The sequence below is a fragment of the Limanda limanda genome, chromosome 17 (assembly GCF_963576545.1).
Source record: "Limanda limanda chromosome 17, fLimLim1.1, whole genome shotgun sequence".
NCBI lineage: Eukaryota > Metazoa > Chordata > Actinopteri > Pleuronectiformes > Pleuronectidae > Limanda > Limanda limanda.
This window is the reverse complement of record NC_083652.1, coordinates 3,154,847-3,181,861: the sequence shown is the minus strand read 5'-3', so window position 1 is coordinate 3,181,861 and position 27,015 is coordinate 3,154,847. Positions and strand designations below refer to the sequence as shown.

Here is a 27,015-nt window from a genome sequence, read left to right as displayed (position 1 = left end):
GGACTGAAGGAAGGATAAGTGTGTTTTTTATTTTGAAAGTTTAAACCAAAGAGTGTTACTGCTGCCAGGGACGGATGGGAAGGTGAGTGTTGATTTTTTTATTTTGAAAGTTTAGACCAGAGTGTGCTACTGCAGCCAGGGACTGAGGGAAGGATGAGTGTATTTTATTTTGAAGGTTTAGACTGGAGTGTGTGTGTTACTGCAGCCAGGGACTGAGGGAAGGATGAGTGTGTTTTATTTTGAAGGTTTAGACTGGAGTCTGTGTGTTACATAGACTTTATGGGGTGTGTTACTGCAGCCAGGGACTGAGAGAGGGTAGAATGTGTGTTTTATTTTGAAGGTTTAGACTGGAGTGTGTGTGTTACTGCAGCCAGGGACTGAGGGAAGGATGAGTGTATTTTATTTTGAAGGTTTAGACTGGAGTGTGTGTGTTACTGCAGCCAGGGACTGAGGGAAGGATGAGTGTGTTTTATTTTGAAGGTTTAGACTGGAGTCTGTGTGTTACATAGACTTTATGGGGTGTGTTACTGCAGCCAGGGACTGAGAGAGGGTAGAATGTGTGTTTTATTTTGAAGGTTTAGACTGGAGTGTGTGTGTTACTGCAGCCAGGGACTGGGGAAGGATGAGTGTGTGTTTTATTTTGAAGGTTTAGACTGGGGTGTGTGTGTTACTGCAGCCAGGGACTGAAAGAGGGTAGAGCTTGTGTTTTATTTTGAAGGTTTAGACTGGAGTGTGTGTGTTACTGCAGCCAGGGACTGAGGGAAGGATGCGTGCAGCTGACGGCTGGATCACTCTCCCTGCTCTCCTGGCTCAGTCATGTCAAACACCAGCGCCCCTAACAGCAGTTTGGTCCTGGCCCAGAAGGCAGTGAAGCAGCTTCGTCTGGAGGCCAGTGTCAACAGGATAAAGGTTTGTCAGCACAACTATACACTTCACAAACTTTACATTCCACTCAACTCATGACTGTCTCTCACTGTCAATTTACCTTCCGTTTAAATGTCTCTCAGAAACTCACAAGTCATCAGAGTGTAACTGAAAGAATCAGTGCAGCAGACAATATTTCCATTATATTGTGGCCTCTTTTTTGTTACTTCTTACAAGTAGTTTTCTCAAGTTACAGGAGATGTTGATATAATGTCAGTGTGCCTGAATATGCATTTTCCACTGTACAGTGACCCTGTGGTTTAATAAAATGATTGTAAAGGACAGGAAAACATCCCCCAATGAAGAAAAGCAGTCGTTATTTCAACACAAGAAAACTTCACCCATTTCCTGGTGTGCAGTGAAATGGTGGCAAACAGACTTTTCCTCTCTGAGTGCAGCACAGTGATGGCTTTGTTGATTGTGCTGCTGCTGTGTGACTGCTGGGATTGTTGGGCGGCTGGCTTATTTTTAGGACAAAAGTCAGACAAGTTTCCAGAGTGTTTGCATATGTCTATCTATAGTTATGAGAGCAAATGGTTCAATACCCTCATTTTGAGAACATTTTAGCTGGTCCTCGCAAATTCAAAGGGTTGTTCGACTGTTTAGACTTGGTTTTCGGGTTAGGGTTAGAATTAGGTTTAAGTTAGGGTTAGGGTTAGGCATTTAGTTGTGATGGTTAAAGGGATCGCAAATGCAAAAAGGAAAACTCAATCATTATCTAGTTGGGTGAAGTGTTTGCGTCCACAAACATTTTCGGAGCTTCAGGGCTAAACTGCATTGCAGCCAAATCTAATACAATTGAAGTAACTGTTGACTCCTTTTTCAAACGTAAAAAAAACAAGGGTCTGTTAGCCCAGACATTCAAATTCGACTCGAAACAAGGTCATTTACACCATGTTTTTGGCCTAAATGTCCAATGTTATCATCCTTCGGATATCACCGCACAGCTCTCACCTCTATGTTCCTGACCAACGGGCACTCAATGACATCAGCAAGAACTTGCGATAGCTGCCCCTGCCTGCAAATTTCACTTTTCGGTGAACTATCCCTTTAAGGCTAGAGTAAGGGGCAGGGGAATGCATTATGCCAAAGAGAGTCCTCAAAACTTCAGAGAGACAAGTGTGTGTGTGTGTGTATGTGTGTGTGTGTGTGTGTATGTGTGTGTGTGTGTGTGTGCGTGTGTGTGTTTGTGTGTGCGTTCAGGGGAAGGGTAGCCCCCTAAAACAAATAAATCACAAATTAATTTCACTCAGTCTACATGTGATTGTGTTTAGTTACGGTGCACAGTGTTGTTGTGAGCAGCCACTTCTCACTTAAGTATGTGCCACTGACATTGAAGTTTCAGTTCATTACTAGAGTGTTATGCAAGTGGAAGTTTAAAGTGGCAACCTATAGATCCAATATTGTAGCGATTTCACTTTGTTAACTGTATCTCAATCCATATATGTGTAATCAGATTTGAAAATGTGTAAAGGAGTCTGCAACTGCATCCTGAGATTGGTGAATACGTACAGGAATCTTTAAATGTACTCTGAGCGGCCATTTTCCATCCCATCTCTGATGTGTTTTGTTAAAAAAGAAAATGTTTTTACCTATGGATTGTTGACAGCAGTCACCGTGCCCAGGTTCGGTTAGGCAGTATTTACAGAAACATATTGCATTGGCATGAGAAAAAAAACCCTGCTCTGTTATCAATTTCAAGATTATTATGGCAGAACTCTGAGAAAAGGTTTAAGGAGCTTACATCATCAGCTTACTTTGTCTTGCCTGTTTGGTTTTAGGTTGCAGACATTGGGACATATTTGTGTCTTAATGTTATATAGATGGCATTGTTATAATTTAGAGGGTACATCAGGAACATTTATATATTTTTCTTTTGAAAACATCTATCATAACTGAATTGAAATAGAAAACCGAGCAGATTTTTTTCTCAAGTGAAGTCAATAGCCTTGTTGAAAAAAAAGGAAGAAAAATGGCCTCTTCTCTGGCCATACTTCAGTTCCTGGTAAACAAAACATTGACAAATCCCCACACAAGGCACAACTGTAGCAAACATTCATGGGTAAAATTACAACAAACAGCAAGGCCTGTCTGAGTAGTAACTCATGATGTGTCTGCATTTCCAACTCTTGGAGCAAAACACTTGTCAGCCGCTAATATCTATGTACACATTTACAGATTTGTCTGCATGTGTACAAATCCTAATACCATAGAATATTTAATTTTTTAAACACATTTGCGGATTACTATATGCATTCACAAATATCAGCACGCATTTGCGTAATGTTTTACACATTGACAAACTGATTACACTCATGGATTATGAGATATAGTTACACTCTCCACACGTGCACACAAATAATTATGCAAACATATCGGCCCTACAACAGCTTTTCCCATTTTCAAATAACGTCTGTCATATATTACAGCTGTGGCATGACCTCCTAGTAACACTATGTAACTTGTGAAAGAGAAGATAACGCAAGAATCCTCTTACTCAGTAAAACACACACTTTGCTCTAGTCAGTCCACTCAGAGGTTTTACTGCTACAGCTTCACTTTGCCTCCTGTGACCAATAGCGTATGATGGCTAATGCCAACAAGTGTTAGCAAACATTACTTAGATATATCTTTGAAATTGTCATTAGTAATAACACACTTAAGATTAAGAAGTCCTTTATCAGTCTCGCAATGGGGAAATTTGCAATGTTACAGCAGCAGAAGACATCACATAAGTAGCAGGCAGTACTTGGGTGAAGGAATATAAAGAAATAGAAATATACACAAAAAAAAATGTCAATGTTATTAAACCGGTAGATACAGTGTAAAGAAATATATTATGTGTCAGAATATGTACAGTGAATGGATGCACATAACAGTTTATATTGCACAGAATTTCTTTATAAATATATATAGTACAGTGAATATTGACCAGTTGAGAATATTTAAGTGACAGTCCATAGTGGTGTTGCATGTAGAATTACTTTGAGCTGCGATAGCTCTCCTTCAGACACTTAGGGTGGAGCAGTCTGTTGCTGAAGGAGCTTCAAGTATCTTCTCTACTTGTGATTTAGTAACACTACATTTTAGCTTTCACCATCATCCCATTACTGTCACTCGAGGTCGAAAGTGAGATAACCATCCCAGTGATTTTATATCTTGGTTACACCCCCAGATGTTGTCATGGAGTGATTTATTTATTGATTCCAAGCAGTCGAGAACACTGAGTATACAACATCCAGGTACGTCAGGTCCCAAACACTAAAGGAGAGGGAGTAGTAAAAGTTCAGCAAGTAAGAGCCAGATTTCTCGAGTCATTCAGAATGAGTGTGACAGGAGAACAGAGCAGTGTGAATTCAAACAGCTTGAAGATGATAGAGCCAATAGTCCTCCAGAATTCAGACACTCCCAGAACACATGAAAATGAATACCAATTGCTTTCAAAGGACAGGAATTATTAGTGCAACTTTTTCTGATGCCAATGCTCTGAAGTATAAGTAAATGTTCACACAAAGAACCAAGTATTAACAGTGTCCTAATGTCTTTATATATAAATAATATTTGTATATAGTTTTTATTGTTGGTGTTCATATGGTGGGATGCTACACACTGTATCTGTTAGGATTCACATAATAATACTTAGTAATTATTTTGTATAACTGCTGTTGTACTGCATTATCATATATTATTATTATAATTATTAATATCCTGATATATTGTATATTGTGCAGGTTTCTCAGGCCGCTGCAGAACTGAAGACCTTCTGTTTGCAAAATGCCCACAAAGACCCTCTCCTGACTGGGATGCCCTCCAGTGATAACCCCTTCAGGCCTCCCAAGTCATGTGTCCTGCTCTGAGGTGTGAGTGTTCCTCTTCTCCCTTTGCCTGAAGTGACCAGTTTTTTTATATCATAAAATGATTTTTTTCCCCCTGCTGCTGTGATACTTTTTCTACTGTGCTTCTTGCAGCTGCTGAACAATGAACTTGTTGTGCTTTTGGAGCACAAGACACAGCCCTTAAAGCCAAAATCTATTTCTTATCTTTTTAGGACTGTGAAGAAGTGAAAAAAACACTTTAACAGATGCCCGATCATTCTGATGTGGATTTCTGTCATGTGCCCCACTGCCTCTGAAGATAAAGAAGTCAAGACTATACACACACTCACTCACACAAACACAAAAACACAAGTTTTCACTGGGGCAACTACGGAATGATGCTGAAAGCTTCAGTTGAAACATTTTGTAATGCTCCAAATCTATTAGGATTTATGTGTCTGTACATTTATAAAGAAAGCTACTTTTCATGGTTCAAGGCTCTACACTATGATAAACAGGCCTTAATACCAGTATGAAAATCTGATATGCTGTTATAAGCCCATGGGTAACTGCTGATCTTGTAGCTGGCAGTGTGAACATGTGGTCCAGTTCATAAAGGTCAAACCTGCTCTCTCAATTAATGTGCAATTTTATGATTCACCATTAAAAGTTACCATGTTTGCCATCTGTGACTTGAAGGTGTGCTCAGCATGAATGTTGTATCTTAGTTTTGAACAGATACGAACTTTATTAACTTAACCAAACCTCACTGAGGTAAATTACAGAGAAACCGGGTTAAATGACACTTATCTCTCTGACTTCCTGATATAAGAACATAAATACTCTTTTAAGTTGTAGGTCAAAGAGCTCTACAAACCAAACGCTGTACACAGGACACTGGGAAGTAGAATAAACTGAAACAGACTGAGAGTATAATTTACTTTCTCTTAACACAAAACCTAGATTCCTGTTATATAAGAGTGTGATGCTACTAAACTTGTCAACAGTTGACCCTTCGGTCATGATCAGACCCACCCACACAGTCTCTCTATAGTTGTCAGGACCCTCATTGACATAATGCATTCCCCAGCCCCACCTAAATGCTTAACCCCAAACTAGATCTAACCCTACAACCAAGTCTTAACCCTTAAAACAACCCTTTGAATTTGTGAGGACATCAAAACAACTTCACAAAGTCAAAATGTCCTCACAATGATGGTATTTAACCAAAATTGCCTCTTATACCTATAGATGGACTTGTGCAGACACACACACACACACACACTCTGTAAACATGGTAAACATGGTGTCCATTTAATTATTACCACAATAAATGTATTCTGTGTTGGTGTTTCCCTCTCTCAGTGTTTGTCAAATGCGGGGATGTTACACACTGATTGGATTTAGGATACACACTTCTCAAATCTAGTAATTTTGTATTACTGCTGCTGTAGTGTTAATACTAACAACTTGTTTTGAGTGATAAGTGTTGCTTTATCATAAATCATGGATACAATGAATTATAATTATTATTTTAAACACATGTTTTGGGGTTCTGTTTGATTACTATCTGCAACCATAATGGAGGTAAAAGTAATTTGTGGTTCTCACAAATAGAGAAAAAAACGGATGAGTCAATAATTTAAATTGGGGAGAGCCTCCATGACGTGTACCAGCTGAGTTCAGGCAGTACCCCCTCTTCCCCTGCGGGCGGCGCTGCTGGGCGGCTGCAGCCCGGCTGCTCGCTCTGCCTCCAGCAGAGAGCAGTGCGCGGTGGTTGGATGTGAACGCCGCCGACCTGTCTCGACTTCCAGATCGAAGATGGCGGTCTCGGTGTTTCCCGGCGTGCGGCTCCTCTCTATCGGAGACGCGAATGGAGACATACAGCGGCACTCCGAGCAGCAGCCGCTGCGGCTAGAGGTGAAAACCACGACAGACGCTGCCCTCATCAATCTCTCCAATGGTGAGTTGACCTTTTCCTGCCGCTGCTCCTCGGTGGCTCGGCCTCTCTTCTCCGGTGCTAATGCTATGCAGTGCTAACGCGTACACAGCTAATTTGGCCATACGTAGCGCTAGCCACCAAGAAGCTAATCCATCTTGAGACCACGTCGCCTCCCCCTGTTGGTCACGAGGGAGCCCGTTAAACTGCTCGTTTTCCCCGTGTCGGCTGGGAACCTTCTCGGGGCTTTGTTAACTTTAGGTCCCGGTTCCCACACGAGTTCTCCGCGGTGGGAAACCTCGAGTGAAATATTGCGCCACACACACGCACACACGCACAACAGCCTGGTCCGCGGTGAGCGTGCGCGGGGCAGTGCTGTGTAGTTTGATGCTAGTTCAACAATGCCACGAGCCCGGCTCCAGAGACGATGCGGACCCGGTCGCATCGAGCGGGTTTTGCCCTTGAGGCTTTAATAGCGTGTTCAGCCATGTATATACACGCGGGGGGTGTTAGTAGCTAATGCGAGCACACTCCGTTCTGCCCCCGGGGACCCGTGGATCGGTACATTGCTGTTCGGCTCGTGAACTAGCCTGTGCGGGGTTGTTTGGAGCCGGGTGCAGAGGGCATCACTCCCGGTTCGCCCCCGAGCTCCGGCCGGCCTCAGCGCTGTGATCCCCCGGTAGTCCGCGGCGATCGCTTCAACTTTTTCTCAAGCTTTTGCGTTTCATTTGGCCTGGGCAGAACATGAGGGACGTTCTAGGTGGAGGAGCGAGATTTGGGCCCTCATTACTTATGCATTAATCTTTGTTCTCATCGGAACAATAGATGCTTCCCCGCCGCCTGCTCCCCTCCCGGAGCGGACGCAGGATCGGAGCCGCTCCGCTCCTCCGCAGCTTTTGTTAGTCGGCGGGATGTCCTGCTGAAAAGAAGCGGCCGCGCCGCTGGCCTCCTCCGCTGGGATGCTCCAGTGAAAGAAACACACTCACGTAGATTTAAGTGAATTCACAGCAAGTTTGAGTGTAAGATGCTGAGCCCCCCCCCCCTCCCTCATACATCAACACCATTCAAAGATGAGATGTGAATCCAGACCCTGGACATTTAAATTAACACGACTTTAAACTGGAGTCGAGAATAGGAAATAGAAAATGGGAACACAGAATTACATACAGATGTGTGACAAATTAAAGGGGTGGGGGGGGGGGGGCATATTGAGGTGTATCACCCCAGTAAAAGTTGAGGCCATGACAGCAAGAGATTCTCTGAAGGTTTCTCTTCAAGCAGATGGGTGCGTTGATGACATGTTTAACAGGAGACAGATGCCAAACTGAGTCATAAAAAAAAAAACAAGAAATAGTTTAGAAAGAAAAGGTGGTGCTATACACGTGGAAGACGCAGACAAATATGTCCAGAGAGTTTTTGGGGATTCACCCTGACACAGTGTCAATGATTTGTAAACAATGACTCGTGATCTCGCAGCAGAATTGATTGCCTGCTGCGCCACCCCCCATCTGAATGGTGGGAGATTTCTGTGTTTTTTAACCTCCCGCTCCTGATTTGTGCTGATCAACCTTGAAAAAATAGATCTCAATAAAAGCATCCGTTTTGGGTCACTGTGAAAGTGTGCTAGGACTTTCCTAAACCACAAGGAGGACTCTGACAGCTCCAAGAGAAATGGATTCTCTGATCTGACGAGACAAAAACAGAATCTTTGAACTTGTCAGTGTCTTTTACATCTTCTACTTGTCATTAACACCTACTTGCTTGCGGTCAACCCCCTGGATAGTCCACTGCTGTGTTCTCCCACTGGCTCACTGACACATTATCCAGAGTTTTTACTAGGGGGCTGACAGGAGGAACTCTTTAGAATGTCTGAAGGACATTTGTGAAAGCACATACAGCCCCTCATTGTCACTGTCCGGACTTCAGTGCATGTCTGAAAATGGGTCAAGAGTGATACTGGTTAAATTAATTGTAAATAAAAATACTCCATACAATGTTTGTAGAGCATTCTTGCAATAAAGACATTGTCGGGGAAAGTCTAACAAAGGATAGATAGGCAATATGCTTTATTAATGTGCCACTTATCAGACAGCATGAAGTCTAGCATTTTATAATTTATTGGCATCAGTTGTGTTCAATCTGAATCTTGAGTTGAATTTGTTTATTTAATGTGGTAGTTAAATAAAGAAAGCGGTAGTATGGTAACCCCAGGACTCCTGCATCAGAATCCCACGCCTCTCACACTCACGCAGAAGTCTGCAGCTGTTCGCTCTGACAGATGTTGCATTATCAGCAGCCGGCGAGTGTGTAGTCAGTCTGTTTCCAGGTCCAGGCTAATACTCTAAATCCATGATGGAGAGGAGCAGAATAAATCTACAGTACTGTTGAGTCAGCAGGAGCAGCATTGAAGAGGAAACGGCATAGTGAGAAATACGCAAAGTGGATCCTGTTCACTGACAACAGTTGCACTGACTCATTTGATCAAGGCTCATTTCTCTAACTCAATCACAGAAATAAAAGGTGGGAAATAAATGTCTTTCTGTCTTTCCTAGTAAATGGCTTTCACTAATTTCATTGAACGTAGGTTTGTTTATCGGAATAGGATCTTCTTTAAGGGAAACACCCAACATCGTCATTAAAGGGGAAGTACTCTGTTTTTTTCACATACTATATGTCAGTTCTCAGCCTGTGAAAACTGCCTCTGGATGGCTCCTATATAGAGATGTCAACTAACTTGCCTCAACATGGGATGAGGCTAGAAACCTGAAGCCAACAGTAAGGCTCCATTGTGATCTGGAGTTTGAAAGATTGGGGCATTTACTAGGTAGGACGGCTGAAATGAAATATAGAATCCAGTTCTTTTGCAGTTTGATGCACACGTAGACTGTCAGGGAGAAAGTCATGCAATATCTGGTGCTGCTTTGATACAACAAACTATCTCAAAGATACTCCATGTTGAAGTCTTGTGATGTCTTAATAAACTTTTTAAACATCATTCCTATAATTCTTTTTACATCTTAATTGATATAGATTTTTTGTATTTCAATCATCCTGCTTTATATGATTATTAAGGTAACGATGACACGAAAACACATCTTGAGTTGTTTCTTTTCCATCTCGTTTCTGGCTCAGATCTGATGATCTTGTGTAAGTGATTGAGAGGAGTATTGAGGACTGATGTTCGTGGCTGGCTTCTCTCCAGTAGACGCATGCCTTTAAATGTTGCTGCTGTTAATCTGTTTATTTGTACTACATTTTTTCAGCCTGCTTCATGACTGAACTGGTTTTTCCAGACTGCAGATGTGTTTGCATAGGACAGTATTATACATGCTGCTCTTTTAGCCTACCTCATGTGTCTCTAAGTATTACTTCTGTGTGTTTTGTTGACAAAATTGCAAAGACAGATTGAACTACAGAATCCTGATCTTATGGGTCACTGACCTCACAGAGGTGCAATGTTCATGATTAAGTAGTATTCCCTTCATCTCTCAGTGAAATGCGACTTTGCAAATTTCACAGTTGTTGGATTAATAAAGGATTATTTTAGCATCATTTATCATTTTAATCTGATACCCAACCCTTATAATCAATGCAAAATGTCGCATAGAGCACACATGTTTGTACTTCTATCTAAGTGAGGGCCCTCATTGGCATAATGCATTCCCTAGCCCCTTACCCTAACACTAACCATCCAAACTATATTACACTTAGTCTAACCTAAACCTAATCCTACCCCAGACCAAGTCTTAACCCTCGAACATCCCGTTGAAGAAGAAGAAATGTCCTCACTTGACAAAAATGTCCTCACTATTTAGGGTCTATGCTTAAAATGGTTCTCACTATGCTATAAGTACAGGAACACAAACCCACTGTCACCCACTGAATGGTGACTTTACTGCACGTGCCTGTTTGTTTGTTTGTTTGTTGGTGAAAGGAAGGGTCTCCTTCACTTCATACCAGCCTAAGTCAGCACATGCACGTAGAGAAAACCCTTCTTTTAATTATTCTTTTGAAAAATTTGCTAAAAACTACAGTGCCCATCTGGAAATCCCTGAACTGATCAACATTTTTGCCAGGTATCCCTGTTGCTTCGTGAAGACATAGACGTCAATGCAAATATAAATGTAAATACAGGGACAAGACTGATATCATCATCATCAGTGGGGTTGGAAAAGTCACCTGATGTTTGCAGATCATTTTAAAAAGGACAGTCTAATACATTTATATGGATTCTTATTTCTTTCAATTTTTAAACATCATGAAAGCAAAATCCTGCAGTATGTGTGAACAAGGGCACGGAAATAAAGAGGTTGATGCTGCATTGTGTTCAGCTCTCCCACACAGAGAGGGTTGTGATAAATGTTAAATGTGTGACCAGCAGCGAGTAAACGGTCTCTTTGCCCGTCATGCAAAATGAAATGCAGAAGCCCAAACTGCGGGAAATGAATACATCAAAAAGAGTAAAGTTTTAGCTACATACTGAGAATCACACAGGGGTACATTTCAGTGGCTGTATGCAAGTATGTCTCCCGCTGTCCTAACTCTTTATCTTCTCCATTTCATTCCAGGAGAGGAGGCGAGTGTGTTCAAGTGTTCCGTTTCCAGGGAGACCGAGTGCAGCCGCGTGGGGAAGCAGTCGTTCATCATCACGCTGGGTTGCAACAGCGTCCTGCTGCAGTTCTCCTCACCGGCAGGTATGCAGAAAATGTCCCAGCACAATAAGACTGTCACACCAAGTGACAACAATAAGTTAAATTTGCAACTACCAGTTAAGGAAGACTTTACTGTGTAACTGAACATGCACTGGAAAAATAAGAGCACTATAACACGTCTTCAGTTAAGAATTCAAGTAACTAAATACACGTGTTCCTCCTCAGTGCTCACTCCAGCACCATCTTGGCTTTGCTTTCTGTCTTTTAATAACCTCAGTGAGCCAGTGGGCCAAAGTTTGTTATGTAAGCATTGAGATTGTGTTTCCCCACACACTTAGTACACTCTGCATGGAGTGTGGAGCAGGTGTAATGTTAAAGTCCATCTAACCCTGACACACACACACACACACACACACACACACACACACACACACACACACACACACACACACACACACACACAGAGAGTTTTCTCAATGAATAGCAAATGTCCAGTTAAAGGAACATGGGTGAGCCTATCATGCTTGGGGTATCTCAAGATGTTGAAGTGGTGGGCATTGGGATAAATGGTAAATGCACTGTAACAACAAAGCGCTCGACAGTACAAATCCCATTCTCCCATCAAAACATACATACAGCGGGTCCATACGCTGCACTTTTTATATCACAAACCATTCGGTCACCAGGGCCTCCGTTTGGGGTTCCCTATCTTGCCCAATGATACCTCAGAAAGCAGACAGGACCTTCTGGTTAGTGGACGATATTGCCTATATGTAGTAAGAGCATCTGTCCTCTTCATATTGGTTGTACAGTGAACCTAAAATATTAAATCATTTGCATTTCCATGCTGCTGCCCTTATCGTCCACATTTGTACCAACCCTCTGGTTAATGTGTAAAAGTACTAAGAAAAGCTCAAAGATAGGGGTAGATGTGTAACAAGACACTGTTGATCCAATGTGCACACACTCAAATGTGTTTTAAGCCAGTAAGTGTGTTAAGGCCGGAGCATGCTTCTGCGTTGTCAGGGGCCCGCAGGCACGCAGCTGTAACGCAGGACTCGTTGTCATTCATGGTTTTCCAACCGTTGCGCGGGTTGCCATGCAATTCCCCGCCAGAACACTAGGCGCAGTAATGTTTTTTGTCGAAGTCGGCTCTTCTTCCTGTGTTGCACGAAGAAGAGCGATTTATCTACATCGCCACGGTGGCTCCTCAGAGCCTTTTTCTGGCGGAAAAATCCGCCGGTTAGTGACGGGTTATACTAGTGGACATAGTGTCGGATCTCTTCTGCCAAGTGCTCTTCTATTTGGTCCATATTCGTTCTTCTAAATCTTCTGTGGTTTCCGGGCATGAACCGGAAATGCGACTCCGGAAATGATGTAGTTAGCAGACCAATCACAGCCCTTGCGGGCGGGTGACCCTTGCGGGGCTTTGCCGTCTAGTTAGAAAAATTGGACCGACGCACGTAAGGACGTGAGAAGGGCCGTGAGGGGCCCGGAAGGGCTCCTGCGTCTCCAGGCCCGTGAAAACGCAGAAGCATGCGCCGGCCTTTAGCCTCACATTCATCGACTCAGTTCTGATCCACTGTGTTTGAGCAGTTTCAAACAATGATGTGTAATGTTGCCACAACACGACCTGTAATTGTTCATGTTTGTGTTCTTCTTCAGAATTTCAGTCTTTTTATAATCTCATGAAGAACTGTCGCGGGCATCTTAGTGAGCAGTCAGTCTTCAGCGACAGAACAGAGGAGTCCTCTGCTGTACAGTACTTCCAGGTGAGAAGAATGCGCGCGTGCACACACATAGACACACAGAAGAGACACAAATTGTGGAAGTATAGACAGTTCATAATGTCTTAATCATGACAATGCTTTAAAAAACAATATATAAAGGTTTGTTTCATATCAACTACCTTGCTGATGCTGTCTTTCAGTACTTATAGTTTACTTTAGTATACTTTCATAAGGAACATCTCTTTAAAACCGCATTTGTGGAATTTGATGAATACATTTCTCTTTTAAAAGCCAGAAATCAATTCCACAAAGCAAAACATTCGACTGAAATTTTAAAAAAATGACATGCACATGACATGCTCTGTAAATTCTGTGTTTGGAGTCCTCTCCTGAGAAAAACAGCTGAGCACCCTGAAGGGTTTTGGTCTGAGAAGACGTCACCTGCCTGTGCGTACCAGAAGGCATGTGGTGCTCCTCTGACTGAAGAGACAGAACATCATCATTCTGTTATTGGCCTTCTGTAATGGTGTCAGACAGCAGCTTGCAAGACAGCACAGAACGACCCTCAGACTTTGAGCACAAACACATATTGGTGTTCTTACTAACGTGTCCTGAATAAGCTACCAAACTAACAGAGAAAGTGCCCACACTAGCACCATTTTCCAGAACGCAGCTAATGAGCATGTCAGCTTGCAGCATATTAGAAAGTTTAAAGGTGCAGTAGAATTTAGTGACAGCTGAATACCCATTACCTCACCCTTCCATTCCAAACATGAAATAGAACCTGTGGTAGCCTTCAGTTGTTATGAAGAACTCCAAAGGTGTTTAGATTGTCCAGTCTGGGCTACTGTAAAAAACATGGCTGCGTCCGCAAAGAGGACCTGCACCTGATGTTAATATAAAGGGCCCATTCTACAGCAGACAACAATTCATACAATTTAGACAATTAAACACTAGTGAAAACATCACTAAGATGACTTAATATCCATTTCTGGCAATAGATCACCTGAACGTTTAAAAGCTTACCTGTTGTTTGGTTCACATGCTATCTGGGATGTTCCACTTGTTTCAACACCACTGCTTAAAAAGTACCACCGGTTTGGTTTAAGTTGCAGCTCCCAGTGTTTTATTTCTGCTATTAATGAGAATCATTAATAGAAAACTAAAAAAACTGTTATCTCATTTGACTGATAAACAGGATGACTTGTGCAAAACACAAGCAAGTTTGTGAAAAGCAAGTTACAACTTTGATTGGTATATTAATGTGTTTTATTGTCTTTCTGCAGTTTTATGGCTACCTCTCCCAGCAACAGAACATGATGCAGGACTACGTTCGGACAGGGACTTATCAACGGGCTATTCTCCAAAACCACAATGACTTCAAGGACAAAGTACTTCCTCTACACACTTCTTACACAATTTTTGTTGTTCAGGCTGAATATAGAAGTCAGTCAAATTATTTCCCACAAAATATTAACATGATGATTTAATTGACTTCATGTGTATCTGTCCAGTTTCTCTCAAACCCTGAAACTTTGGGCAGTAATGTGTTTTACCTCCCACACAGATCTCTCGGTATTGATTTAAACCTATAAAGCTGAGACTTTTACATTGAATCTGTTGAAGCAAACAAAGTGTGTTACTGACCAATGGTGTTTCATTCAGTTATCTAAATGGGTGGGGTTTAATTTATGCATTGGGCTTTAGAGGTTGTGCATCCCTATAAACAAACAGTAGAACATGGTGTAATTTGATCCTTAATTTTTAACTGTGTGCTGGGGTCTAGTACAAAGTCCTACTGACTAGTTGGCGAGCAGCTGATCCGACTGGTTTTATTTAACTGTCCATGCAAACAGTCAGTGTAATAACACCCAGTTTTTTAAACACTATTTCATTATTTGTTAATCAAAGAAATGTTAGGTATTATTAAAGTGGCCTAAATCCTTATGTGTTTTGTTCAAATGTTGTGAAAATTAAAAAATGGTACTGATTCACAAATTGTAATTTCTTCAGGTTTTATATCTATATAAATCATATTCATCATCACAATTTACAATAGATACTTTCTGTGATGCTGGTTCAAATGAAAACTTAACTAGGTGAATCATGTGCTTTTAAAAACAATACAAGCAGTATGTACATCAGATGTCATGTGTTGATGATATTTACAGTAATACAAACGTGTAGCCAGTACGGAGGAGAGAAGGTTGACAACTCTCCCCAAACTCCTGAGAGTGAGGAAAGGTTTGTTAAAGGCTTGTAATTTCGTGACAGTGGATGCTCAGGGTTGCTTAGTCTGTCCAGAGCACCAGCAGCTCATGTTGTTGCAGGATCAACTAGGATCAGTCAGGAATCTTACCAAGGTATACTGTGAAACCAATAACCTTGTTGACAGTGACTTCACCTTATCCTGTTCTATGTTTTCCAGGTGGTGCTGGATGTTGGTTGTGGCTCGGGGATCCTCTCTTTCTTTGCAGCTCAAGCCGGAGCCAGGAAGGTCTATGCTGTGGAGGCCAGCACCATGGCACAGCATGCCGAGGTATATACACAGGAATACACAGATGGATATTATTATCAGTGACCCGACTCTGATCTGATTTGATCCACTTTATTATTACTGCGGTTATTCAAAAAGAAGACTGCATTAAAGAATGATATCCTGCCGCTGTAAAGAAATTCTGTGCCTTACAGGTGCTGGTGAACAGTAACCGTTTAGGCGAGCGTGTGGTCGTCATCCCGGGGAAGGTGGAGGAGGTGACACTGCCAGAGCAGGTTGACATCATCATCTCAGAGCCAATGGGCTACATGTTGTTCAATGAGCGAATGCTGGAGAGCTACCTGCATGCCAAGAAGTTCCTCAAACCAAACGGTGAGAAGATTTGCAGCACAGCAAAATGGGTCATGTCATTCTATTAGGAACTCCCAGCTCAAACTAATGCAGTCTAATGCAACAGTCGAACTACATTAATGTAATGATAATCATAATTGCAATGCAGTACAACATTGTTCCTCAAACATAACATTCATTAAGAAGTTTGTATTACACATTTGTTGCTTTAGACATTTTCTCATGGTGTTGCTTATAAACTGACAACGGAATGTTTGTTAATCAGCAGAATTAAATGTGCTGAAGACCATGGGTACAGTAAATGTCATCTGATAGATTAAGACATTGATGTTAATTTTTCTAAATTATTTTGTCATTTTAGAAAATGCTGACCTCGTTCATTGTTTTAGGTTGTTGGCACTTCTCTTGATTTACTTCTGTGTATGTGTGTGTCTTAGGTAAAATGTTCCCCACCCTCGGTGACGTCCACCTTGCTCCCTTCACAGATGAGCAGCTCTACATGGAGCAATTCACCAAGGCCAACTTCTGGTGAGGAGAGGCTGGCTGAACTGGGTCTTCCCCCAACCTGACCTTTGAAAACCTTTGTTTACCTGGTCCTTCATTGTTATTGCACAGTTTTAAATCCCAGAAAACGTAGGGTGCACTTATCCAAAAAGGCAACAGAGGAACCATTTATCAATTAAATGCAGCCAGCATGTTAAACACTACATTGTTTTTCAAGCAGCGTTAAATATGAACTGAAATCCAGACATTTTCCTAAATTTTTCCGGAGGGGCTGTATGTGAGAAAGCAAATATCCCAGTCAGTTGCTTCTGACACATGATGAAACTGTCAGTCCCCTACTGAAATGTAAGGGAGGAGTCCTTGGGAAAATAGAGCAGGACAACTTTCAGAAAATTCAAATTGTGAAAGAGTGGGTGTGTTGATGACGTTTCTAACAAAGCGATGGATGCGAATGAGGGAGAAAAGCTAAAAGAATAGAAATATCTCAGGATTAAAAAGGGAAGCCATAAATGAAGAAAAAGCTGACAAAGATGAACACATGACTCAACTTCCCTGATGTCTTCACTCGCCTGTTTAGTTGTTTTTGTTTGGAAACTTTGCAGTCCCCAAAAAGGGTATTAATGCAGATAGCTAACCGTGCCCTTTAGAAGATGGTGAGATCAAGGGTGGAGAGAATTGCCTCCTTCCACTGAAGTTTATGCTAGCCGATCCCATTCTTTGCGCTCCACATCACATCTGCTGTATTTTTTTAACTTGTCGCACACCGTGGGACTAGCCCATACACAAACACGGCTCAGCTCGAGGCAAGAGAGGACAGGTTAGTCTGGACAGACTTCTCTATGCTACCACATTAATAAAGGAGCATAGAAATTGAGGGGAGATCAAAGAGACACTTGTTATGGATGAGACAATCTAAAGAAACTATTTAAAAAAAAAAATGGGGCAACAGGTTTGTCAGGGCAAGGAAGCGCACAAGCCCCAAGCGGTGCTATAAGAGGAAACAAACAAGTGACAATACTTTTCAGTTTGTGTTTCTTCTTTGCCTTTTTCTGGCAGTGGTGCTGTTTAAGTCCTGCGATGACAATGGGAAGGACTGCACTGAGTACTAGTGGCTCATATGCGAGTATAAAAGGGAAACTGTCATATTGACGTCATAGTCCAAGCATTAGCGTAGTTTAAGAGCCCAGTCACACATGCGTGAATGCATCAAGGGAGAATCTCCCTCTCCCGTTCACTTCCAATCTGTGCAAGCTAGGAGTCAAATATAACATTCACTTCTTCTGGCAAAGCTCATTGCAGCGGGGGTTTGTATAGTGTTGAACTTTTGTAAACCCACGATATTGGCTTCACATTCTCTAATGTGTGCCCTAAAGCATCACAACTCTGATAATGAACTTGATTAGTTCAAAGTGTTCTGTTGTCTGAAACCAAAAACTTCTTTCTGAGATTGTGCCAAAAAATACGGCTTCAGCTTTAATTCTCTTCATTTTTATAGATGTTGACTGAAGAAAACCTAAATCTGATCTTTTGGTCCTCAGGTACCAGCCCTCGTTTCATGGCGTAGACCTCTCTGCCCTGCGGGGGGCAGCTGTGGATGAGTACTTCCGCCAGCCAATCGTGGTGAGTTATCCATCACACATACACACTGAGTTTACATTAGATGATTAATTAAATGACTGGGTATGGTAAAGAGGCGCAGGGTTCTCTCTTGAGGACTTTATCCTTTGCCTGATGATACTTTTGCAAATGTGGTAATCAGGTGTTATTTTGGTTGAGATACAATCTTGCATGTTAGATTATTAGCCTTGATGTTTTGCTGTAGTCTTGTAGGATGAGCTGAGATTTCCCTCCTCAGGACACATTCGATATCCGTATTCTGATGGCCAAATCGGTCAAATACACAGTGAACTTCCTGGAGGCCAAAGAAGATGATCTTTACAGGTGTGTGTCTGTCGTTGCTTTTTCTTCATATAATTATATTAAATGTATAGAAATGTAATTAACATGTCTCCTTCCAAACCTTTTTCTTTGGATCACAGGATAGAGATTCCCTTTAAGTTCCACATGATGCACTCTGGCCTGGTACACGGCTTAGCTTTCTGGTTTGATGTGGCATTCGTGGGATCCATGTAAGTCACTCATAGACGTGTGGACAGATGGAATGTGTTGAATCTTAAGAATTACATTTTATTAGTCCCACACAGTTGGCTTACTCTCACAGCACAACCCCTCTTTACACCCCTCCTGCAGGGTGACAGTATGGCTGTCCACAGCCCCCACAGAGCCTCTCACCCACTGGTACCAGGTGCGCTGTCTGCTGCAGTCTCCCCTCTTCACCAAGGCTGGGGATACACTATCTGGAACTGCCACGCTGATGGCCAACAAGAGGTATGATAGCCGTGTGTACTAAAAAATAACTGAGTTCTCTCTGGTATTGTTGCCACCTATGTCAATTTAGAAAATATTATTTAACAATAATTTTTTCTATATAAAAATAGGCCCTGAAATCAAAGGCAAAGAATAGTGGTTCTGTTTTTTAAATGAAATTGAGAAAAACTTAACTTAAAATTGAAAGGGACTAAAAAATGGGAAGTGCTTAACTATCTACATTAGAAAGGAAAGGAATAGGAAAGAGGAAATAGAAATGAAGGGTAAAAATGAATTGAACTATTTCAATTGTGCAAAAAGGAAAAAGAGAAACAAACTAAGTGAACTAAAAAGTGAACTCCCTGCCAGCAGCAGCACAGACCATGACACTTCCCCACTTTAAAATATGCAGAGAAGTTAAATGACGTTCAAGGTTATGAACATGATTTTGATAATTTCACAAATCTTCAAAATCAGTCAGTCTAGCATTCAGCTTTAATGTTAATTAAAACTAAAACTGTGTGTAGACACAATCACTGTCGCTTTACTCTAAACCAACTTCTCTGGGTCTCTGCTGATTGCCGGGCAACCTCCGACAACAAGTCTCCTAGATGTTACTGTAGCTGGTCAAAGAGTAGTCAAGCTCCTACCCCTCTGTTAAACCACAGTTATTTTTACATTTTGGTCATGTACGGATTAAAGGGAGATATGGCATGTTGATCATTGAACTTAAGAGGCTTGCTTGTAGATGGATTTAGATACTGTTGGACAGAGCCAGACTAGTTGTAATCCTTTTTCCCAGTATTTGTGCACAGCTAAGCTATCAGGCTGCAGACTGTAGCTTCATGTTTAGGATACAGACACAAGTATGCTTTACGTTGTCATGTAACTAAGCAAGGAAGCATAAAAAAAACATTTCCCTAAATGTCAAAGTAGTCATTAAAGGCCTATTACTCCCCAGGAAATATCTTAGCTCATGTGCATTTGTTATAATTAATTAAATGATACATAGCTGGTCTCCTTCCCAACAGACAAAGCTACGACATCAGTATTGTTGCCCAGGTGGACCAGACAGGATCAAAGTCCAGCAACCTCCTGGACTTGAAGAACCCCTTTTTCAGGTGAGTTGCTCTCCTGACCCCAGTAAACACTAGTGATGGGGGGGGGGGGATCGATTCTGTTCAGTATCGCGATATTTTGCACACACGATTATATCGATACAGTAGCACAAAGTATTGCAATCTTTTTTTTTAAAATTTTTTTCAATACTTTATTTACCATTTTTGCGATATTTACTTATATATGTAACAGCCCCTGGCTGGCAAAGCATGACGAGGAGAGTTTCAGAGTTTAAAAGATACCTGAGCATTCCTGGCACTAGTGTGTCTGCTGAAAGGATGTTCTCCACTGCAGGAGATATAGTAACGGCCCAGAGGAGCACTTTAACATCTGAGCATGTTGACCAACTCCTTTTTCTGAACAAAAATGCCAATATTCCCAAATGAATTTAACATTTTGGGTCATGACCTTGCAGCCAACTTGACTGGACTCTAGTAGTACACATTTTTGTTTATTATTCTCAATTTGATTGAAGCTCTAAGTTACTCTTATTTATATGATTATTCTCAGGTTTATGTTACTCTATTATGTCTGCCTTATGTAACTGTATTGTATTTAAATAATTTAAGTTATGTGCTGGGAGCTCAGCGTTCATGTGAGAGGTCTCCTATTCAGAAAATAATTACAAAGGTCCTGTGTCCTGAATGTTCAAGGACAAAGTTTTTGCACTACTCTTTCTTAGTTTTTGCACTTCAGTTAATGTTTAGAAGACAACATTGTTCACAGAATTAAATGTGACATTTGAAGTGAGTTGAGCAGTCTTATTTTCCTCATCTTTTGTAATGCCTTTGAATAATACAGGGGACATGAATCGCAATATATCGCAGAATCGAATCGCAATACTTGCTGTATCGCAATATGTTAAGAATTGCAATAATATTTAATCGTGACCCAAATATCGCAATACTATTGAATCGTCACATTTTTGCCAATTCCCACCCCTAGTAAACACACCTGTGTGTAGATGGCGCTATACAGGGGCTGAGTTGGGGATCACGGTATGCGTCTCTAATTTCCAACATGTGTGTGTATGTAAATGCAGGTACACAGGCACCACCCCCAACCCTCCTCCTGGCTCACACTACACTTCCCCATCTGAAAATATGTGGAACACAGGTGGAGCCTACAGCATGAATCAGGGGATGGCTGTATCAGGTGAACAGACACATGATCACTGGTAGATGAAACGTATCCTCCAGGTGTTAACCAAAGCTTCAGGTTTCCTGAATGTCACCTAAAATTTAAGAGACAGGAAGAGGCAGACAGTCTGGACATGGGGTAATGCTGAGTGTTGGTTAGTCATTTTCTACTTGAATGTAACGATGCATTGATTCTGAACCGTAAGCGCATCATTTTTAGGCCTGCATTTCAATTATATCCTAAGGTGTCTGGAAGTGCTTATCACATGGCATCGAGGAATACTGGTGTGACAGGGCTCCAGACTAACATTTTACATTGGTCGCACTGGTGCACCAAATTTGTTCATTTAGGTGCACCAGCAAATAATTTAGGTGAACCTAAAATTTCCCCTGCATCTTTTGGCACCGCAGTAACTCACCTATTTTTACATTGGTAATTTCTGGACAGGGGCATGGTATCAGCAATAGTTTCCCAAATCAATTTGATTCATATTCACAAAGTCTCGATTCAATTTCCGATTCCATATTTCATTGTACTATATCAAGTCTGCTGAATTACAATTTAAAATGTCCTCAATGAATAAACGAAAATAAATAAAAAACACACACACAACCAAAATAATACATTGAATGGACTCTGGCTCTGTTAACAAAAATTACTTTTGAATAATTGTTAAACATTTGGCTCAGTTAACAGGATGGGATGGTTATGATTTAGGTGAGTGGTGAGTTATTGCATTAGGTCAGTATTCCAGCATTTCCTTGAGGAGTGTGTGTTTCTGCTCGTCTCCATCACTCTTCACACACAAACAGACAATGACATGTCACCCCTCACCCTGCGTCTCGTGTTGTGTGGCAGTCGAACAGCTCTTGCGCACTACATGTCCTTTTCAATGTGTTTTAAATACGTGTCTCAAACTCGAATCAAACCAACACAAAGTACGGTTCAGGTCCTAATATCTTCTGAATAGTGTTGGTGTTTATTGTTGAAGTGTAAAGAGAGCGCAGGTCAGCAGGAGTGAGGAGGTAGCAAACCCATAAAGGAGACTAACGCTTCTGCTCTGATCCTGACACAGCAGCGGTAATCGTTGTAAGCAGTCTGTTGTGGAACCCCTGTATTAAACAGTTTTTGTTGCCGCTGTTGGACAATATCTAGCCTGATTTACTGCCTCTCCTCTCACTTTTCTGCTCCACTGTCTGTTTCCCCCTGCTTGAGGGAGGGTGGGCGGGGCCTGTGTGTGTGAGTGTTAACATCGCAGAGGAGAGATGAGAGAGAACTCACTAAAATGCACATAGACACACCAGCTAAATATTTGACGAACCGGTGCGACCAAGTTATTTGTTGTCACACAGATTTGTGGTCCTCTGGAGCCTTGTATCATAAACAGTTGCTATGAGCAGTGGTGATCTGAGCCAGCGATGCATTCACTGTTTTCTTTGTGTCCACGATGAAAGGGCTTCATCAAATGTAATTGTATTTTTATATGCAGCTACGGCCAGCTACTTCACTGTTTTTGTCCCCTTACAAATCAAATAGTTCCTGTTGTTCCACAACTACTTTCACATTTAAAAAGCACATGCAAGACGTTGCCCAGTGCCATCTGTAGTTGTATGCTCCCTTTGATGCATAAACACAACAAGGTGAAATCTCCTTGTGATTTGTTTATCTGATTCCTGTCAGTTTTGTGTCAACAGTGAAGTGTCACCCAAAACTGATCTGGGAACATTATTTTCACTGTTTTCTTCCCTCTATGTCTTATTTGTAACAAATGTGTGCCTCAGAAAGTAGAATCAAACATAACCCCTCTGAAAGAAAGTACATTTGAATGAAAACTGACATGTTATCTGTAATTATGTCAATCACAAGCCACACAGCCTAATGCTAACTTTTGGAGAGAAATGAACATGATTGTGTTCATAGTGTCTCTTTCTGTGGTCACATCTGTTACAAGGAAACAAACAGCCTCATATACTTTCATCTGTGGGGTAAATGTTTATTGCTCTTTTTCTGTCTTGCTTCCTCTAGGGATGCCTGCAGCTTATGACCTCAGTACAGTCATTGGCGGCGGCCCGGCAGTGTCTCACAACAACCTCATCCCCTTAGGTATGAACTACACACCTCCGGACTTCTACACACCTCATGAAATGTAATGTCAGGAATATCAATAGGGGAGCGACAGAACAAGTCTGCAGCGAGGCAGGAATTACCAGACCCAGATAAAAGTCAGTTCATGTTTAAGTTTAGTGAGCACCACTTAAAGACTTGAAGAAACTTGACAAGACTTTGATTGCTTGGCTGCTAAATCCCCTTTAAAAAGCTGAAATAATAAAATGTGTAAGTTTATTACTGTAAGACACAGCTGTCACATAACATGTGAAGTCATGATCGGTAACAAGCTGATTTTAGTTCAGCTTCAGTTAAGAGCCAGATATGTTTGACCTTTTTAAAATCAGGGAGATGCAGTCGATCAGCCTAAACATGTTTATATGTAATGTTATTAATGAAATTATTTTACATTTGTGTAACTGTTCATAATTATAAAATATGTTACTGTTTATTGTCAGTCAATTTTTTCTGCTTATGGTCTTTTTCTTTAACTGATAACTCTTCGTTCATAAGAGGAAATAGGTGTGTTTTGCCTGCACTGGCGCTCAGTCGAGTTGTCTGCCTCTCAGGTGACATCTGAGATATCTTACTAACCTGAACACATGTTTAACAATAACTTCTCTAATGAACCAGGTGTCTGATGTCAAACAGTAGTGATGATGCCTATGAATTGTGCTTTCATGCAAACTAGGCACACTGGCTTGTGTGATACACAACTTGTGCCCATGTGGATGTACACCCCCACTGTGGCCAAAACAAAATGTCTCCTTACCTATACACAGCCCTGATCTAAGATTAATTTATTTACATTGACTTGGGTGAAACACCTGTAGACATGTTTTGACATTTAGAGCCGTTCTCCGAGTATTTTTAAAGACGATAGTCAGAAGATATTGTTTGAAAGTGTACACTTGGTAAGAGGTCTTCGACGTAACATGTGTGTTTTCACGTTATACAGGCACTGCTGACACTGCATCGTACTTTTCATTTAGCTCTGTTATTGCAACACTTGATCTTTATTCAGTCCGTAACACTAAATCTTGACTTCTCAACTTTTAATTTCAGCTGAAAATTTCCAGCAGCTTTCACATGTACACTACCCAAAAATGTGACAGTCAGTAACTGGACTGCCACTGTGAGTAACTTGAGTTGATGTAACAGGTTTCATGGCATCTATGAAATATTTTGTAGTTGAGCAGAAAACGTGCTAAAATCTGTGTCATGTAACTGTGCCCACTTCTCTGATTGGTCACAGTGAACACCGGGATTGTAAACCACACCCACTCCAGGATGGGCTCCATCATGAGCACAGGGATTGTGCAGGGTACGTCCAGCTTAACAGAAACGAACAGTGAAATCAGTATGTGCATCTTTATAAACACACAATGTACAATACAGTTGTATTCAGCGTCCGTGTTGAATGCCGACCTGTTCTCTTCCGCCCAGGAGCCACAACAGGACAGTCGGGCCCAAGCAGCAGTGGTTCTTACTATCCCATCACCAACCAGTTCACAATTGGCGGCGCTGCCATCTCCATGGCCTCACCTATGGTCATCCCCAGCAACACCATGCATTACGGCAGTTAAGACAAGGACTCCGCAAAGACCTCTTCAGCGTCCCCATCCCCCCCGCATGACAAGAGATCCCCAACCCCTCCCAGTGGAGCTCCTGTCTACCACCCCCTCTACCCTTCCACCCTGACTGATCCTCCATTCGCAGCCAATACCAATATACCAAAACCAGTGCCGCGCTGGCACCCCCCCCCTCGTTCGTCAACCACATTCTACTCCGTTCAGCCCATCACAATATGAACTATATAAACGGTCATACACTCGTATCCGTCCAGACTCTTGTCTTGCTAGCACCCGAAACCTCCTTTGCCCTTTCTCCTCCTGGGACTGCAACCCATGCACAGCTGAGCTGCACAGCCGTTATCACTTATCCCCCTCCTGGGTTTTCACCCTCCTTACTGTCTCAATCCCTCCACCCCCCTTATCAGGAGGATCCCAGAGTGTTTCCCCCAATGTACCTGTTGCCAGATACCAGCATCAGTCCTTTCCCACAATTCTCCTCACCTCTGTACCACATCTTTGCTGAAGTGTTGCATTAGTGCAGTAGGACACTATTATCATCATCAACACTGCTCTGAGCTGCCATCTTGGCTTTTCATATCGGATACAAATACATGTCCTTAGCCTTTGTGCACAAGAGACTCATGCCAGACAAGTGGCAGTTCACACAAATCACGTTTCCCTTGTTTTCTCCGTGTCGATGATTCATTTTGTCAGCAGAGGCTGATATATCAGAAAACTGCAGCTTATCTACATACAGTGGCACCCTGAGGAGGATGCAGAAAATGTGCTTTTTCCTGTAACTCAGACAAACTAACCATCCAAGTTCTTCTCATAATCCTGTGTGTTTGTACTTGACAGTAATTATGTTGCTTTTCACTGAGGTTCACATATATATCATGTTTTGGGAGAACGCTGGTCACCTTCCATGCCTAGTGATGAGGGAAAAGCATCACATTTATCTGTGTCTGAAATAGAAAGTCAATGAGATGAAACAGGCTGTAAAACTTATCTTATTGCTATGAAAGACACCGGCTGACATTGTTAATATACAAGTAAAGATTAGTGCAGCCTTAAGTATACTGTAATGTGGTTTCCCTAAAACCTGAAAGTTTTTAAGTTTATATCTTTAAAATGTGAACCTTTAAAAAATAGAATAATGCAGCTGTTTTCAGGCCAGTTGTGTTGTTCTTAGCCAACAATCAGCTGGGTCCAGGGTCCGCAACGCAAGAGTCCTGTCCTCATACATGCTGTGGGGTTGCCAGGTTTGAAAAGCATTTCAAAGTGAACAAAAAGCCAGGTGACACTTTCTATTCTTACTAATTAAAAAAGGGACTTTCTTAAAGTTGGAACTTGTATGATCTGACAGAGCGAGGCTGTACTGGACACACTCAAATTATGAAAAATGTGTCTTTAAGCCCCTTGATTGGTGTGGCACAATGAACTGTACAACACTGTCAGTGTCTTCTTTAATCATTCTTGGTGTCGCCCTTAGTTTTACACAAAGCGACGGTAGTAGTTTGGTGTAGTGAAAAATTAGACTGCGTGGAAGATGACCAATAGGAAAAGTCTCCCAAAAACTTGCCTTTCCTTATGCTAGAACACTGTAGTCCAGGAAACCTGAAACAAGCCTCCTGCCGCTCCCAGCACCCGCCCTCCCAGCACATGAACTTTTTCCTTTGGCCAAGAGGACACTGCAGCAGCTCCTCCCCAGCCAGTCGTGTGTCGATCCAGGTTACTCCAGCAGTTCGACGGGGGAGATTTGGAGGATGAGCCTGTAAGGACCAATAACCCAGGCTGCAGCCCACTGGCTGCTGGAGTGAGAGAAGCTGTGCTGGATTTGGCAGCGTCCTAGTTTACATCCTTGTTTCCTTCCCCTCTGCTTCCTCCTTTGAGACTGTGAGACTGTCAAAAAGAGACTTCATTGCTGAGGCATGGGACACAGGGCCTGTCCATCATCTCCCTCCTTCGGTTCACTATATACGACCGCCAGCATATCATGACCCCAAGACACCCTTGTCCCCTTTTATTAGTCAAGGAGAGAAAGACTGACACATGTATGCATTGCTTCCAGTGTCTACTACTGGACTTTGTTCATTTGAATTTATGAGTTGGCAAGTTTTAAGAGCTGAGGAAAAAAATGTCTCTTTGTAGAATTAATCTTTTTTGTTGTCTCTATTTTGTTAATTTTTTCTGTCACAAAAACCAACAATTAAAAAAAAGAGCAAATTAAATGTGGTGGAGATAATCCAATCCCCATTCTGGAATCAGGTGTTGTACTACTTTTTTTTTGTCCTCTA

At 41.8% G+C, this 27,015-nt stretch overlaps 2 protein-coding genes across 4 annotated transcripts; both read left to right on the top strand.

Annotated features, from left to right (window-relative positions):
• Positions 1-43: 43 nt before the first annotated feature.
• On the top strand, positions 44-5,437 carry si:dkey-204f11.64 (uncharacterized protein LOC100537752 homolog). Its single transcript, XM_061089441.1, has 4 exons — positions 44-82; positions 749-909; positions 4,656-4,784; positions 4,973-5,437. The coding sequence occupies exons 2-3, from the start codon at positions 817-819 to the stop codon at positions 4,779-4,781; spliced, it is 219 nt and encodes a 72-aa protein (XP_060945424.1). The 5' UTR covers positions 44-82; positions 749-816; the 3' UTR covers positions 4,782-4,784; positions 4,973-5,437.
• Positions 5,438-6,532: 1,095 nt separating this feature from the next.
• On the top strand, positions 6,533-26,982 carry carm1 (coactivator-associated arginine methyltransferase 1). 3 transcript variants are annotated; one of them, XM_061089437.1, is made up of 16 exons: positions 6,533-6,702; positions 11,247-11,372; positions 12,996-13,102; positions 14,347-14,451; positions 15,489-15,599; positions 15,752-15,929; positions 16,346-16,436; positions 17,951-18,032; positions 18,268-18,353; positions 18,452-18,541; positions 18,663-18,800; positions 19,811-19,900; positions 20,941-21,053; positions 23,064-23,141; positions 24,400-24,504; positions 24,591-26,982. In XM_061089437.1, exons 1-16 carry the CDS (start codon positions 6,561-6,563, stop codon positions 24,728-24,730), a joined length of 1,782 nt encoding a protein of 593 aa, XP_060945420.1. In that variant the 5' UTR covers positions 6,533-6,560; the 3' UTR covers positions 24,731-26,982. The 3 variants fall into 3 exon arrangements, with proteins under 3 accessions (XP_060945420.1, XP_060945422.1, XP_060945421.1); XM_061089439.1 differs by lacking the exon at positions 24,591-26,982 and adding an exon at positions 24,210-24,279 and having other exon boundaries at positions 24,400-24,466; XM_061089438.1 differs by having other exon boundaries at positions 6,534-6,702; positions 24,400-24,468.
• The last annotated feature ends 33 nt before the right edge of the window (positions 26,983-27,015 follow it).

Coding starts and splice junctions, on each gene's coding strand:
- carm1 (XM_061089437.1), top strand. CDS start 6,561: ATGGCGGTCTCGGTGTTTCCCGGCGTGCGGCTCCTCTCTATCGGAGAC. Junction 23,142..24,399: donor CAACAACCTCATCCCCTTAG/GTATGAACTACA, acceptor GATTGGTCACAG/TGAACACCGGGATTGTAAAC. Junction 24,505..24,590: donor AGAAACGAACAGTGAAATCA/GTATGTGCATCT, acceptor TCTTCCGCCCAG/GAGCCACAACAGGACAGTCG.
- si:dkey-204f11.64 (XM_061089441.1), top strand. CDS start 817: ATGTCAAACACCAGCGCCCCTAACAGCAGTTTGGTCCTGGCCCAGAAG. Junction 910..4,655: donor CCAGTGTCAACAGGATAAAG/GTTTGTCAGCAC, acceptor TATATTGTGCAG/GTTTCTCAGGCCGCTGCAGA.